At 43.3% G+C, this 17965-nt stretch overlaps 1 protein-coding gene across 4 annotated transcripts in view; it reads right to left on the bottom strand.

Moving 5' to 3' along the window:
• LOC120052625 (CMP-N-acetylneuraminate-beta-1,4-galactoside alpha-2,3-sialyltransferase-like) overlaps positions 1-17965 on the bottom strand; it is a 90673-nt gene that overhangs the window by 62718 nt on the left and 9990 nt on the right. For all 4 annotated transcript variants that reach the window (XM_038999647.1, XM_038999651.1, XM_038999650.1 and 1 more), the window contains exon 3: positions 10888-10930. In XM_038999647.1, coding sequence (XP_038855575.1) covers positions 10888-10930 — 43 coding nt within the window. The remainder of the gene's footprint in view (positions 1-10887; positions 10931-17965) is intronic.

Here is a 17965-nt window from a genome sequence, read left to right as displayed (position 1 = left end):
CCGCCAGCCAGGATCTGCCAGAGCCGCCCGCCAGCCAGGATCTGCCAGAGCCGCCCGCCAGCCAGGTTCTGCCAGAGCCGCCCGCCAGCCAGGATCTGCCAGAGCCGCCCGCCAGCCAGGATCTGCCAGAGCCGCCCGCCAGCCAGGATCTGCCAGAGCCGCCAGTCAGCCAGGATCTGCCAGAGCCGTCAGTCAGCCAGGATCTGCCAGAGCCGTCCGCCAGTCATGAGCTGCCCCTCAGTCCGGAGCTGCCCCTCAGTCCGGAGCTGCCCCTCAGTCCGGAGCTGCCCCTGAGTCCGGAGCTACCCCTCAGTCCGGAGCTGCCCCTCCGTCCAGTGGCGCCCTCTAGAAAGGTATTCAGTCCAGGACTCGCTGAAAGGGTCGCCGCTCCAGAGGCGCCACCAAAGCGGGTAGTGACTATGGTGAAGTGGGGGCCACGTCCCGCACCCGAGCCGCCGCCATAAGAAGGCCCACCCGGACCCTCCCCTTCTGTGTCAGGTTTGCGGCCGGAGTCCGCACCTTTGGGGGGGGGGGGGTACTGTCACGCCCTGGCCTTAGTTATCTTTGTTTTCTTTATTATTTTAGTTAGGTCAGGGTGTGACATGGGGGATGTTTGTGTGTTTTTGTCTAGTCGAGGGTGTTTGTAGTGTCTAGGGGGTTTTGGTAGAGTTTATGGGGTTGTGTTCAGTGTAGGTGTTTAGGTATGTCTATGGTTGCCTGAGTGGTTCTCAATCAGAGACAGCTGTCTATCGTTGTCTCTGATTGGGAGCCATATTTAAGGCAGCCATAGGCATTAGACAGGTTGTGGGTAATTGTCTATGTCTATGTTGCATGTGTGCACGTAGTTTGTATAGCTTCACGATCGTTTGTTGTTTTTTGTATTAGTTTGTCAGTGTTCTTCTGTTTTCGTCTTCGTTATATTAAAAGAAGATGTATTCATATCACGCTGCGCCTTGGTCCACACATTCACGTAACGACGATCGTGACAGTTACTTTACAGCCTTATTCTAAAATTGATTAAATATACAGTACCAGTCAAAAGTTTGGACACACCTACTCATTCAAGGGTTTTTCATTATTTGTACTATTTTATACATTGTAGACTCATAGTGAAGACATCCAAACTATGAAATAACACATATGGAATCATGAAGTAAACAAAAAAGTGTTAAACAAATAAACTCCATCAAAAAAGAAACGCCCATTTTTCAGCACCCTGTCTCTCATAGATAATTCGTAAAAATCCAAATAACTTCACAGATCTTCATTGTAAAGGGTTTAATAAACACTGTTTCCCATGCTTGTTCAATGAACCATGAACAATTAATGAACATGCACCTGTGGAACGGTTGATAAGACACTAACAGCTTACAGACAGTAGACAATTAAGGTCACAGTTATGAAAACTTAGGGCACTAAAAAGAGGCCTTTCTACTGACTCTGAAAAACACCAAAAGAAAGATGCCCAGGGTCCCTGCTCATCTGCGTGAACGTGCCATAGGTATGCTGCAAGGAGGCATAAGGACTGCAGATGTGGCCAGGGCAATAAATTGCAATCTCCGTACTGTGAGACGCCTAAGACAGCGCTACAGGGAGACACGACAGACAGCTGATCGTCCTCGCAGTGGCAGACCACGTGTAACAACACCGACACAGGATTGGTACATCTGAACATCACACCTGTGGGACAGGTACAGGATGGCAACAACAACTGCCCGAGTTAAACCAAGAATGCACAATCCCTCCATCAGTGCTCAGACTGTTCGCAATAGTCTGAGAGAGGCTGGACAGGGCTTGTAGGCCTGCTGTAAGGCAGGTCCTCACCAGACATCACCGGCAACAACGTGTGCTATGGGCACAAACCCACCGTCGCTGGACCAGACAGGACTAGCAAAAAGTGCTCTTCACTGAAGGGTCGCGGTTTTGTCTCACCAGGGGTGATGGTCGGATTCACGTTTATCGTCAAAGGAATGTGCGTTACACCGAGGCCTGTACTCTGGAGCGGGATCATTTTGGAGGTGTAGGGACCGTCATGGTCTGGGGGCGGTGTGTCACAGCATCATCGGACTGAGCTTGTTGTCACTGCAGGCAATCTCAACGCTGTGCGTTACAGGGAAGACATCCTCCTCCCTCATGTGGTACCCTTCCTGCAGGTTCATCCTGACATGACCCTTCAGCATGACAATGCCACCAGCCATACTGCTCATTCTGTGCTTGATTTCCTGCAAGACAGGAATGTCAGTGTTCTCTCATGGCCAGCGAAGAGCCCGGATCTCAATCCCATTGAGCACGTCTGGGACCTGTTGGATCGGAGGGTGAGGGCTAGGGCCAATCCCCCCCATTAATGTCTGGGAACTTGCAGGTGCCTTGGTCAAAGAGTGGGGTAACATCTCACAGCAAGAACTGGCAAATCTGGTGCAGTCCATGAGGAGATGCACTGCAGTACTTAATGCAGCTGGTGGCCACACCAGATACTGACTGTTACTTTTGATTTTGACTCCCCCTTTGTTCAGGGACACATTATTCCATTTCTGTTAGACATATGTCTGTGGAGCTTGTTCAGTTTATGTCTCAGTTGTTGAATCTTGTTATGATCATACAAATATTTACATGTTAAGTTTGCTGAAAATAAATGCAGTTGACAGCGAGAGGACGTTTCTTTTTTTGCTGAGTTTATATTTTATATTTTTCAAAGTAGCAACTTTTTGCTTTGATGACAGCTTTGCACACTCTTGGTGAATGGATAATCTCCACATGTGTGGTTCCCACCGTGAAGCATGGAGGAGGAGGTGGTATGGTGTGGTGGGGGGGGCTTTGCTGGTGACACTGTCAGTGATTTTAGAATTCAAAGCACACTTAACCAGCATGGCTTCCACAGCATTCTGAAAGCGATATGCCATCCCATCTGGGTTTTTTTGGGACTATCATTTGTTTTTCAACAGAATAATGACCCCCAAAAAATCTCCAGGCTGCGTAAGGGCTATTTGACCAAGAAGGAGAGTGATGGAGTGCTGCATCTGGCATCCACAATCACCTGACCTCAACCCAATTGAGATGATTTGGGATGAGTTGGATCGCAGAGTGAAGGAAAAGCAGCCAACAAGTGCTCAGTATATGTGGGAACTCCTTCAAGACTGTTGGAAAAGCATTCCAGGTGAAGCTGATTGAGTAAATACCAAGAGTGTGCAAAGCTGTCATCAAGGCAAAGGGTGGCTACTTTGAAGAATCTGAAATATAAAATATATTTTGATTTGTTTAACACTTTTTTTGATTAATACATTATTCCATATGTGTTATTTCATAGTTTACGTCTTCATTGTTATTCTACAATGTATAAAGTAGTAAAAGTAAACAAAAACCCTTGAATGAGTAGGTGTCCAAACTTTTGACTGGTACTGTAAATACATTTCCTAAATTTGGAAACACGACTGCCCCTAAAAAGCAACTTCTTGTTTTGAAAATGACCTATGAGGCATAAAAACATTTATTCTAGTGTCAAAATTGACAACAATGTGTAATTTTGGTCATAAAGTCAGTCTTGTTCAAAACTGAGATTTGCGAGATGAGATGATAGGAAAAAATTGTATGTAACGGAATGAAGGGTACCATAACAGTTTTCCTTGGGTTGGGTTTATTTGGATCCTGTCAACATGCCCACAGCTGGCAGTACCCAAGTAATCATCAATTCAGAGTGCAGCATGTTTAAGGTTCTGTAATTTACATTTATGTTTTGAGATTGGACTTTAGCACATATAGCACATTAGCATGTAGGGCGCAGCTGGATTGTACCTCCAAAATGAAGGACTGGGCTGCTCCAATGTCTCGCAGAATCTTCACCGGCTGCCTTACAGTCGGCTTGTACCGCAGGGTTCATAACTCTGCAGAGTGGCGATGCTTTTAAGCAGCCGGTGAAGATACTGCGAGATATTGGGGCTAGAGGTCGACCGATTAATCGGAATGGCCGATTAATTAGGGCCGATTTCAAGTTTTCATAACAATCGGAAATCGGTAATTTTGGACGCCGATTTTGCCGATTTGTATTATATATTTTTTTACACCTTTATTTAACTAGGCAAGTCAGTTAAGAACACATTATTATTTTCAATGACGGCCTAGGAACAGTGGGTTAACTGCCTTGTTCAGGGGCAGAACGACAGATTTTTACCTTGTCAGCTCAGGGATTCAATCTTGCAACCTTACGGTTAACTAGTCCAACGCTCTAACCACCTGCCTCACGAGGAGCCCGCCTGTTACGCGAATGCAGAAAGAAGCCAAGGTAAGTTGCTAGCTAGCATTACATTTATCTTATAAAAAATAATCAATCAATCAATCATAATCACTAGTTATAACTACACATGGTTGATGATATTACTAGTTTATCAAGCGTGTCCTGTGTTGCATATAATCAATGCAGTGCGCATTCGCGAAAAAGGACTGTCGTTGCTCCAACGTGTACCTAACCATAAACATCAATGCCTTTCTTAAAATCAATACACAGAAGTATATATTTTTAAACCTGCCTATTTAGCTAAAATAAATCCAGGTTAGCAGGCAATATTAACCAGTTGAAATTGTGTCACTTCTCTTGCGTTCATTGCACGCAGAGTCAGGGTATATGCAACAGTTTGGGCCGCCTGGGTCATTGCGAACTAATTTGCCAGAATTTTACGTAATTATGACATAACATTGAAGGTTGTGCAATGTAACAGGAATATTTAGACTGATGGATGCCACCCGTTAGATAAAATACGGAACGGTTCCGTATTTCACTGAAAGAATAAATGTTTTGTTTTCGAGATGATAGTTTCCGATAGTGGCTGTTGTCGATGTGTTCCTGGTTCGAGCCCAGGTAGCGGCGAGGAGAGGGATGGAAGCTATACTGTTACACTGGCAATACTAAAGTGCCTATAAGAACATCCAATAGTCAAAGGTATATGAAATACAAATCGTATAGAGAAATAGCCCTATAATTCCTATAATAACTACAACCTAAAACTTCTTACCTGGGAATATTGAAGACTCATGTTAAAAGGAACCACCAGCTTTCATATGTTCTCATGTTCTGAGCAAGGAACTTAAACATTAGCATTCTTACATGGCACATATTGCACTTTTACTTTCTTCTCCAACACTTTGTTTTTGCATTATTTAAACCAAATTGAACATGTTTCATTATTTATTTGAGGCTAAATTGATTTTATTGATGTATTATATTAAGTTAAAATAAGTGTTCATTTAGTATTGTTGTAATTGTCATTATTACAACAACAACAAAAAAGAATCGGGCGATTAATCGGTATCGGCTTTTTTTGGTCCTCCAATAATCGGTATTGGCGTTGAAAAATCATAATCGGTCGACCTCTAATTGGGGCATCCCAGGCCTTCATTTTGGAGTGTGTTTTGCCTTTATCTGACACTTCAGCAACTGGTTACAGTGTGTTAGTACAAGACATGGGAGATGGATTGCATGGAAGTTCCTTTGTATAATATGGAACTCAAGTCTGAACTTAAGTCTGAACAAGTTACGTTATCATTGGAGTGAGGCCTAGCCTACCGTTGAAGGGGGTCTCATTCATTTTGGGAAACAATTTGGCGGGAGGGAAGGTCGTTCCAGATCCTGTCGTTTGTAAGGAACCCAGAGTAGAGAAAGCTGATGGGTTATCAGAAAAGTGCCCTAGAGTGTTCCTAGTGTCTGCCGTTACACATACTATGTCTAAGAAAGTCGCCGGGACCAAGTCTAGTGTTGAGGAGCGATTCCACCCTGGTCGATCTGTCCGAGACATTTATGGGTGATCTGGATTTTGCTAAACCCCCTGAGTTGACCTCTCCTTTGAAAACCCCAAAGGTGAGCAAGTATCTTCTAGGACCGCTGAAGGAATAGAGGGTCCCTACAGTTGACACTTGAAGCAGCTGATTGCAGACCAGAGTAAAGATGTTTCCCTCGTCCCTCTTTTTGCTGAGATACTGAAAGTGGCTAGCTTTTGAGAGACCTTTAGTTGGCGCTCCCTATTTGATTTCTAGAAAAAGGTTCCTTTGTCTAATTTTGTTTAGCTCCACCTTTTTTTGATTGCTTCCTGTCTTTAAGTTTGGTGTGGGGTTTTATTTTGTTTGCCTCTTCTTGGGCAAATTTACTGGATGCTCATGGTGGGTGTCTTTTAGGTTCCAGTTGTTGTTGCTAGTCAACTTTCAGGAGACAACCCCATGAGTGTCTTTCAGAACGCCTCCTAAAACCCCACCTGTTTTGGTTGTTGGTCAGTGACTGTCAGTTCCCCCTTGTGTTTGGGCATCATTTTTGGTTTTCTTGCTGGGGAACGTAACAAGTTGCATGTCTGGTTTTACAGCGCCTCAGAATGGAACTTGAATGGGAGTCTATGGGTGCGTTCGGAGCGGATCCCTTTTGTCAAGTTGGTGACCATCGTTGGTGTGTTGCATTATGGGGATACAAGTTCCGACTCTGCAGTTGTCAGGCTCTTCACCAACTTTATCCTGCAGTCATCGCCTGCATTGTGGGAGGCTCTTTTGTCAACCAATCATTAGGGTGCTTTTGTTTGACCCACGCGAACGTGACCAAAGACGTGACTGAAACAGGAACCAACTTTGCCACAATTCATGTATACAATAGAAATGTACAAATGAATGTGATATTTTAGGTTCTCTTTCACCAATTTATTGTACAATGTACACACATACATTCTCAGTTTAAGTGTGTGATATGGTGGCTGGAGAACAACCTTTTATAAAGAATGGCAATGCTGCCATGTTGCACTTAGCCTTGCTGTTAGAAAACCAGACCAGTGTCAGACTTGGCTGTCAGATGCACCTCCCCCAACTTCACTCCTCGACTTAGTCTATTTTCATCCACTCAAATGAGCACTTATGGCAGGAGCGTCAAACAGCCGCCAGTTTTAATTGGCTAATCTCTGTCCATCACCATCTAGTGCAACCCTTAGAACCTCCCCCCTACATTGTGGACTTCAAAGTTCAAGCAGCGCAAGTGATTTAAGGAAGTGAGTTCGAAAATCTGAAAGTACGCATCTTAGAAATAGTTTTTACATATAAACTTTATATGCCCAACTCAATTGTGCTTCCCCAAAATAATATGGTTCATGTGATAGAACATCTTGTTTTCCACTAGCTTCCACAGCCACAAAGTAAAAATGGACTACAAAAATGTGCTTTTTGGTCATAATTTAAGGTTAGGGTTAGGCATAAGGTTAGCAGTGTGGTTAGTGTTAGCTTTAAAATCAGATTTTAAGAAGAGGCATTTTAGAAATAGGCAAGGTTTATGACTTTGTGGCTGTGTTAATTAGTGACAACCCTCTCCCGCCTCGATTTAGAGCCGCACCTCTTAACAGAATTTGAATTGATTAACATGTCACTCAGTAAATCCACAACCCCTGAATTCCAAACAGTCCCACACTGTTACCAGGCTCTATGCGCCAGCAATTCAATCCTTGGGACGACTTTATCCAAAGTCAAACCAACTTTGCCACGGTCACGCACCAGCCGGCTGAAGCTAATTGGCTAATCATTTGTTTAACTCTTACCACCTACGAACACACGAGACACCCACATCAAACCACACCCCTAAACCAACTCACGTTTTAATTCAGTCACGGCTGCTATCATTTCTTAATGAACCAAATCTAAAACGAGGAACTAAATCAGGAAGTACCCCGGGAATTACAGTGTCCCTCTGTTTCCAGCAAGCTAAATATATCCCCAAGAGGCCCCTAAAATTATTAGGAAAATGGTTTCTAGTCGAGTTGGGGCTGGTCGTTGGATGGGGCACCAGTTGTCAACAGATCAATTAAGTAAAGAGAAAACGGTTGCCCTCACAGACAGTCAAACCTATTCCCTTCATAGTGCACTACTTGTGACCAGAGCCCTATAGGCCCTTGTCAAAAGTAGACATTATGAAGGGCATAGGGTGCCATTTGGGACGCAAGCCAGAGCGCCAGGCCCATATTCTGAAAACCACACACATTGATATTAATTACTGCTCTGAACAGCAGCTTTTAACCTCATTGTGAATAACCTGTTCAGTCCATAGCTTAGTCTAATAAACAGACAAGCCAGAGGAACTACATCAGTTGGGGAAAAGTAGGGCACAACACCATAGCATTGTAATACTAATCTATTCCACTTAGCAAACATGTTTGAGTGCATGCATTTTATGAATGTGATCCCTGGGTCGTTCCACCATCTCAGATTGTTCTGAAATAGTTTATGTTGTTAGAAACAGATAAGATTAGCATTCCTGCAACATTATTTTGTTGAAATATAATTTAATTAACCTAATTGATTGCACCCAAATTGGCCATTTTAATTCATAAGATCCATATAATATTGAATAAATATAGTACCTAACTAAACTAACAATGTGTATATAATATCAGTTTTCTATATTTAACAAGTAGTATGGAGCGGCGGCTCTGAGTATTGTTTCATCATCCTATGTAATGTACAGTATTCTCAGTGAATTGGTGATGTTTTTTCCCCCCTGTTCAGAGACATTTGTCATTGAAGTTGTTGGGTTTGTCCCGTCCTACAACCTGAATCCGCCCCCCCCATTGTTAAAGGGAGAGTTCACTCAAATTACATTGGTTTTCTTAAGCAGAAAAACTGTAAGCAGTCTATGGACCAGAGGTGTATCCTACGAAGCAGGTTTGAGGAGTTAGTGAGGTAACTTTGGTCAACTCTGGGCTCAAATTGGGATAACCGTTCATCACTGAAAGTCACTCAATAAGCCATCAGCTAAAATATTTTAGATTGTAAGTTAGTCTTGCGGTCAGCAATCTAAACTTGCAGTAATCATGGTCTAATTTCCGACCGGGTGGCCCCCATTGATTTCGTTAGTCACGCTCAGTCAGATATCATAATAAAAACTGCAAACATTTCTTTCCACCCCATGGTAAAACGTGTAGAATTGCAGGAAATTAACAAAAAAAATGTTGCTTGGGGCCCCCAAAAGACTCTGACTGCATGTGGTATGGATGTGGGTACGCAGACCCACGAGCCACTGCGGCCCCCCTTGATGACTGTTTTTGTTGTTGTTGACCCCCACACCCCCATCAAAGTTGCCCATCTCTGCATTGAACATTTAGCAATGACAGAATGCATTTTAGACTTCAAGCACAGTAACACTTTTGTATGACTTAATAACATGATTTTATCGATAGGAGTGGGGGAAAAAGGTGCTTGTGCATTCATAAGCACACAAAAGCACATCAAAGTCGGCATTAACGATAAGTAATCAAATAAAAAGACAGCACTAATAAAAGCCTATTTCACACCATAGCCTGCTGCATTTGCAAGAACTTTTCTTTCATTTAGACTTTGGCACAAATTAAAATGTGACACTGACTCGCCCATGGATTGATGTTTCAGCATTGTCTCAATGAAGAGTTTGGCACTCGACTAGCCATGTGTGACATGCACGCACAGTTGCATGCCTGCTAGAGTTAGTGGCAGGGGGACAAGCAATATCCACCGCCGTAGTACGGATGAAGACTGAGCTGAAATGTGAAGCTAACTGAAGCTGGTTAGCTTTAGAAAACCCTGAGTAGATCTAGCTTGCTTCGTTGGCAATGTTCCATCTTATTTTCAGCACTGAGCAAACTTCACGTCTTCTGAACGCAAACTTCCGGCGCGCGTTTACTGTGAACACTGAGGCTGTACCTGCTTTAAGTTCGTTTTAAACAGTGGCCAAGTAAGTAACCGTGGCTATTTGATCAGAATGGCCTACCATAAAAAATAATGGAGAAAAATGCATCCCATAACATTAACATGGAAACAGCTGTTCTATCATTCAGCCCACAGTAGCAGCAAATGGGTGGCGTTAAATGTAGGTCTACATTCCGTGAGACTTTTGAAAAAAACATGCCGGGCTTGACATTAACCTGTCAATCTGACTGGTTATGGCATACCGGTCTATGTAGAGTGCGGGCTGAGTCGTGCCTGTCAATGCAATTGAATCCTACTCCAATGCACTCTGCCTACAATAAAATCTATTGCAGTTAGTTCTGCATACTAAGTCTTGCATAGTTGTTTTGTTTCGGTATGTTACATTGAAAGTGGCTAATATTGTGCTGATTTGAGCACAATTCCCAAGGTAAAGCAAAACGTTGATAGTGTTAACTAAATGAGAAAACTCTAGAAAGTTGAGTTCAATCTCGTACTTCTCTGCGCAGGCTGATATTTCTTCTGCACGGCAGTCCGCTGGGGAGCTGGTATGACAGCAACCCATGCTTTGGTTTTGTTTACCTGGCCACTGTTTCAAATGCTAACTTTTTTTGCACCTGTGTCACAAATCAATGCAAGTCTCTGGACCATTTCTTTAGATTCCTCATGTCTAACTCATTGTTAGAAAAAAGTTTGGTTCAAATAAGATGCTAGGTACTATAATTATTGAATATTATATGAATCCTATAAAATAAAATGGCTAATATGGGTGAAATCAATTAGCTTAACTTCTCAGAGATCAAATAATATTTCAACAAAATAATGATTCCGGAATGCTTATTTTTTTCTAACTACAGAAACGATTTCAGAACAATCTGGGTGTCCTGACTTGCTGAAATGAAATGAACGACCCCCCTGTGAGAAGGGAACCCACAACCTTGACGTTGCTAGTATCATGCTCGTACGTATAACTAATCGATTTAATCATTAACAAACACACACTAACACACAAAAATAATGATCTTGTGAAATAACTAGGAATACTTGCGATAAGGAGCCGAAGCAGTAACAGTCTTAAGAGTTTGATGACTGTCGAGGCTACCGAAAACATACATGAACGTCATGTAGCCAAAACACACAAAGCAAGGTGAAGGGGTAAAACACAACACACTGGAAAAGAGAATGTATTAAGGGAATACTTACAGATTACCATCCAACTTCAGCAAGAATCCCTGTTTGTCATACACTAGAACGAGAGCCAGAAAGAGAGAGACAGAGCGAGATTAAGTATAATGTTGATGGCTAGAGAACAAGGAACAAAACGAAACATTGCAAAACTGATGAATACAAACTAAATCAAAAAGTGTAGTAATCAATGTTTACTTTCTTTCATATTAATTTAGCTGTGGATCATCTATAGACAAGGTCTAAGATCCATAGGTACCATGAAGCTTAAAAGAACAACTAGTGGAAAGCAATGAGAGAAAATTACATTTTTTGGTAAGTTTCTGTTGGAGCCTGGGTCATAGGAAACGTCATGGATCATGAGGCAGTAGCTATTTCTACTTACGACATGGACACATATGAATCTCTTACGACACGGGTACATTTTCAACTTCATAAAAACATGTCTGCCTGCAATCATTATATTATATTCATCATATCAGAGGTCACTGGAGCTGTTCTTTAAACTGGTAATGACTGTGTCCTCTCTGCCCTTTATTTGCAGGCCTGGTACATGACCTCATGTCCTTATGGGAATGGACCAGCAACACAAATGTGTCACAAATGTGTCTAGATAAATGATGCGGTGTAGTTCAACTGATTTACTGAGGTCAGGACAACTTCATCTCAAACTCAGCTTCCTTCATTCAAAATACCATGTTTAAAACAAGAAAAACAAATGATAGTTTTGAATCCAACATTTCCTGTTAAAACAAAAGTAAACAGAGGTCACACTTGCATTTGAAAAAGCAGCAGAGCACTGTTCACCCACTTTCAAAACAGTACAATCAGTCAACAACAACAAGAAAGTACAGATCTTTAACATTTGCCCGGCAGAGTTCAATTAAATTGACACTGGAGTAGCCAGATCTGTGGCCTCTCATTAGTTACTCAAGTTATCCAGCTCTTTCATGGTGCTGCTATCTGTCTGCTAAAGCAAATGACGCCGTGCACCCTGCTTCTTAAAAGGAAATGAAGTACAAATAAAAAGAGAAGACAGCCAGTTGGAGATCTTCAAGAACAAGATGCTGATAAAGCTGTAAGTTGATCTAATACCATCTAGCTGTGTGAGACTAGACCACAGTGTGTGGTGGAGTGTGTGGTGGAGTGTGTGTGTGTGTGTGTGTGTGTGTGTGTGTGTGTGTGTGTGTGTGTGTGTGTGTGTGTGTGTGTGTGTGTGTGTGTGTGTGTGTGTGTGTGTGAGGAGTGCTGTGGTGACAGGTTCATGGAGGGCTGATGGGATTGAGAGGTTTGTAGTGAAACGTGGTGGGTTAGTTGGGGAGGAGATAAATAGGTGCTTCTTATTATTGCTGGGCAGAGAGTGAGATTTGTTCTAGCAGCAGTTTCCTGATGGAAAGCAGCAAGCCTCTAGCCAGCTACCTCTGGGCTCTAGATTCCGGGGTCTGGAAATCAGGGGAGCCCATGGGTCCTGCTCTTACAAAGATATATCTCTTCACTGCAGGGTGGATTTTGGTCAACTATGGGGGTTTCTATGGCATGTTTTCATTTCCTATGTCAAGGTCATTAATGAGGTTGAATGATCCACATTTGGTTATGAAATTCTAAAGAAGGCTGGTTCTCAATGTACAGTGAATCATTAAAACGTTAAAGGTGAAGTCTTATATACGCATCCAAAAGAGAAACACTGAATGAAATTGTACATTTCCAGGCATTCTTTTCCTATAAAATTAACACATCTAGATAGAAGATAATTGTCTTTGAAAGATATACTGTATTTCAACATGTGGACATACCATAGAAGACTGACCAGTTTGGAAGGAAATGTTTTACAATGTTGGGAGGTGATGGATTTCAATAAATTAAATACATAGTTTCAATAATACAGCGAATGACCACTATTATCATCTGATATGAAAGATACACTATTTACAGCAGTTGCACTCAATTCTAGATGTTTGTTAATCAAATGTAAGCACACCTAAGTGAGTACTATGAGAAAGCCAGGCTTTTTAAAATGCATATGAGTTCCTAAGATCTACAAAACCTCCCAACATGGATGCCTGGTTTATATGTGGCAGGGTTGGCTTAACTCTAAACCTTAATCTATACTACCTGAGTGAAATAATTGTCCTACGGAGACAAAACTATCCAGGTCTTTCTCTGAAACACAAGAGTTAAGTAACGAGTTAAGCCCCAGGGTAGTAAGTGTTCAGTTAGATATCGCTGGAAACGCCCTCCTATCCAAGGGAAAACCACAGAAATATAATTACTTGCCATGGGCCCATCCATCACAGAACAATGACTTGAATGGGAATGTTCGCTGTAGAAATGTTATTTCTATGTGGAAAAAACAGTGTGAAAACAGGTGGTTGATTGAGTGGTGTTAGTCATAGGGTGTGACATAAACAAGAAGCCATATTAACCACTACCCTCATCATTTCCACTAACACTACTAGCACCCTCTCTCAGAAGAGCACATCCATCTCCCGTTCTGTTGCTCCTAGGCAGCTAGGCTCTACCACCAACATCATCATTCACTGTCGGCAAAACTGGGTCAAAGCTCAAAACGTCTCAGCCTGCCATTTTAACAAAGTGTTGGACGATATTGCAAATCATGCAATCAAGCAATAACCCTATTGAAAATAAACAAATTAAAGCTGTAAAAAGGGCTTAGATCAACATTGTTTGTTGTCCAGAGTAGGAGAAGCAGATGACAGAATGATTAAAAAGAGAAGTCATTCAATCAAGATTACACAGTTGAAGGGTTTGGTTTGCACGTCATTGGACATTCAGGAGTCCAAACAAGTGAATAATACACAGTCTGCCTAGTCCAAACAACTTCCTGAGAGGTGCATTGCTTGATAGTGGGTTCATAGGAGAACAAGCTATTGTTGTAGAACAAGCTGTTAGATAAGGGTTGTGTCCCAAATGGCACCCTATTCCCTATGTAGTGTACTACTTTGGACCAGGGCCCATAGCGCTCTGGTCAAATGTAGTGAATTATGTAGAGAATAGGGATGCAGCCTCAAATCAGGGATGAGGACCATTTAAAGAGATACACCTTACAAACCACATAAAAGAAAGTTCAACAGACCCCACAGTGACACAGCAGTTGGCGTAAATGTACCGTCAAATCAGGACAGGGAGTGTGAGGCAGTTGAGTTGCTCTAATAAGATCTATTGTTTGAGGACACCTGTTTAGCCTGCTCAACTTTCTTTCTTTGGCTCATCTGCCAAAAAGCTTAAACACTCAGAGTAAAGTTAAATGTACTAATCTCCAAACGTTTACTTGGTTTTTACATAATGGGCTATTTTCAAATCAAGCCTGGACTCAGGTTGTCAGAGAACAAGAAGCCCTACGGTATCATGCTTGGCTCGCTCCTCCATCCCTTTTCTGAACTTGGAACGCAACCTGCATCTGTGGAGAGCGGTGAACAAACATCTCTCCCAAATTGCTAACAAATGCTGATATGCCTGAGGTACAGGAATCATTTTCTGCTTTGAAATACGTGTATTTTCACAGACCCTGGGTGCTAGTTGACAGAGTGAGAGGAAGGACATAAGAGAATGAAAGAGAAGAGTAGTGTTGTTGTTTCTCCTGAGTTAGACATTCAACCTAAACATGTAACTTTAAAAACCATCATGGATGTATAACTTTACAAAATAAACACAACAAAGTCGTGAAATGCTCTATAGCTGTGTAGTTACGTTGTAGGCCTATACGTTGTTACATATAACTTTAGTTAGCCTATTCCGGTAATTGCATAGGAATAAAGTTAAACCATTTTGTTATGACGCAGAGAAAAGCTCAGGCTGGAATAACATTATTTAACAGTATAATAATTATTTGAAAAAGAGCCTTGCCAAGGAGATTTCGAAAACAAAAGTCTCTTTTCTTTACTTTACAACCGGAACCCCCAACAGAAGCTAGCCAGCTAACTAGCTACTAGCTAGTAGTCAGCTAGCCACTGCTAGCGGCCATCAGCTAACATTTAGCCCAGACAACTCTTGCCAGTCTGCATAGCGCGATTCAAACCAGAGCATATCGGACTTATTTTTCTCCATAGCTCCGGATTCCTACCGTAAACTCTGAACCTTTTCACCTGGATCATCGTAGCTAGCTAGCTGAGTGGCCACTACTGGCTAACGTCTCTGTCCTGAAGCAAGCACCAATTATCCTGGAGCTAGCCTATGCTAGGCCCATCTTCCGGCTAGCTGAAGAGGTCCATCAGCCACTCCTTGGGCTAAAATACCCATCTTGCCAATTGGCCTGGACCCCTTTTACTGCCGATACGGAGCCCCGCCAATCCATCACGACTGGACTACTGACGTAATCTGCCCAAGGTTTTTTTTCAATATGCTCCTCCATCGCGACGTCCCCTGAATGCCCATCTGCTAGCCTACTAGCCGCGGCCCGCTAGCTGTCTAGAGCATATCGGACTGTTAGCTGAAGAGGCACATCGGCCAATTTCTTTGGACACTATACCTATTTTGCCAATTGGCCTGGACCCTTTTACTACACGGAGCCTTGCTGATCCATCACGACTGGTCTGCCAACATAACTGCACGAGGGGGCTACAACAGACTTCTTCCATCGCGACGTCCCTCTAAGGCCCCTCTGCTAGCTTGCTAGCCCTGGCCCGCTAGCTGTCTGAATTGCCGTGTCTCCAGCCCGCCTAGCTACTCACTGGACCCCTATGATCACTCGGCTACGCATGCCTCTACTAATGTCAATATGCCTTGTCCATTGCTGTTTTTGTTAGTGGTTATTGTCTTATTCTGCCGTAGAGCCTCTAGCCCTGCTCAATATGCCTTAGCTAACCCTTTAGTTCCACCTCCCACACATGCGGTGACCTCACCTGGTTTAAATGATGTTTCTAGAGACAATATCTCTCTCATCGTCACTCAATGCCTAGGTTTTCTCCACTGTATTCACATCCTACCATACCTTTGTCTGTACATTATGCCTTGAATCTATTCTACCGTGCCCAGAAACCTGCTCCTTTAACTCTCTGTTCCGAATGTACTAGACGACCATTTCTTATAGCCTTTAGCCGTACCCTTATCCTACTCATCCTCTGTTCCTCTGGTGATGTAGATCCAGGCCCTGCAGTGCTTAGCTCCACTCCCATTCCCCAGGCGCTCTCATTTGTTGACTTCTGTAACCGTAAAAGCCTTGGTTTCATGCATGTTAACATTAGAAGCCTCCTCCCTAAGTTTGTTTTATTCACTTCTTTAGCACACTCTGCAAGCCCGGATGTCCTAGCCGTGTCTGAATCCTGGCTTAGGAAGACCACCAAAACCCCTGAAATTTCCATCCCTAACTATAATGTTTTCCGACAAGACAGAACTGCCAAAGGGGGCGGAGTTGCAATCTACTGCAGAGATAGCCTGCAGAGTTCTGTCTTAATATCCAGGACTGTTCCCAAACAATTTGAGATTCTACTTTTAAAAATCAACCTTTCCAGAAGTAAGTCTCTCACTGTTGCCGCTTGCTATAGACCACCTTCTGGCCCCAGCTGTGCCCTGGACACCATATGTGAATTGATTGCCCCCATCTATCTTCAGTGCTCGTGCTGTTAGGTGACCTAAACTGGGACATGCTTAACACCCCGGCCATCCTACAATCTAAGCTTGATGCCCTCAATCTCACACAAATTATCAATGAACCTACCAGGTACAACCCCAAATCCGTAAACACGGGCACCCTCATAGATATCATCCGAACCAACCTGCCCTCCAAATACTGTCTTCAACCAGGATCTCAGCAATCACTGCCTCATTGCCTGCATCCGTAATGGGTCTGCGATCAAACGACCACCCCTCAACACTGTCAAACGCTCCCCAAAACACTTCAGCTAGCAGGCCTTTCTTACCGACCTGGCCCGGATATCCTGGAAGGATATTGACCTCATTCCGTTAGCAGAGGATGCCTGGTCATTCTTTAAAAGTGCTTTCCTCACCATCTTAAATAAGCATGCCCCCTTCAAAAAATGTTGAACCAGGAACAGATATAGCCCTTGGTTCACTCCAGACCTGACTATCCTTGACCAGCACAAAAACATCCTGTGGCGTACTGCATTAGCATCGAGTAGCCCCCGCGATATGCAACTTTTCAGGGAAGTTAGGAACCAATATACACAGGCAGTTAGGAAAGCAAAGGCTAGCTTTTTCAAACAGAAATGTGCATCTTGTAGCACAAACTCCCAAAGTTATGGGACACTGTAAACTCCATGGAGAATAAGAGCACCTCCTCCCAGCTGCCCACTGCACTGAGGCTAGGAAACACTGTCACCACCGATAAATCCAAGATAATTGAGAATTTCAATAAGCATTTCACTACGGCTGGCCATGCTTTCCACCTGGCTACCCCTACCCCGGTCAACAGCCCTGCACCCCCCACAGCAACTTGCCCAAGCCTCCCCCATTTTTCCTTCACCCAAATCCAGATAGCTGATGTTCTGAAAGAGCTGCAAAATCTGGACCCCTACAAATCAGCCGGGCTAGACAATCTGGACCCTCTCTTTCTATAATGATCCGCCAAAATTGTTGCAACCCCTATTACTAGCCTGTTCAACCTATCTTTTGTATCATCTGAGATTCCCAAAGATTGGAAAGCTGCCGCGGTCATCCCCCCCTTCAAAGGGGGAGAAACTCTAGACCCAAACTGCTACAGACCTATATCTATCCTAACCTGCCTTTCTAAGGTCTTCGAAAGCCAAGTTAACAAACAGATCACCGACCATTTCGAATCCCATCGTACCTTCTCCGCTATGCAATCTGGTTTCCAAGCTGGTCATGGGTGCACCTCAGCCACGCTCAAGGTCCTAAACGATATCGTAACCACCATCGATAAGACACAATACTGTGCAGCTGTATTCATCGACCTGGCCAAGGCTTTCGACTCTGTCAATCCCTACATTCTTATCAGGCGAACTCAACAGCCTTGGTTTCTCAAATGACTGCCTCGCCTGGTTCACCAACTACTTCTCAGACAGAGTTCAGTGTGTCAAATCGGAGGGCCTTTTGTCCGGACCTCTGCCAATCTCTATGGGGGTGCCACAGGGTTCAATCCTCGGGCCGACTCTTTTCCCTG

The sequence above is a fragment of the Salvelinus namaycush genome, chromosome 8 (genome assembly GCF_016432855.1).
Source record: "Salvelinus namaycush isolate Seneca chromosome 8, SaNama_1.0, whole genome shotgun sequence".
Classification (NCBI taxonomy): Eukaryota; Metazoa; Chordata; class Actinopteri; order Salmoniformes; family Salmonidae; genus Salvelinus; species Salvelinus namaycush.
The sequence above is the reverse complement of the archived record's forward strand: the minus strand, read 5'-3'. Positions and strand labels throughout refer to the sequence as shown.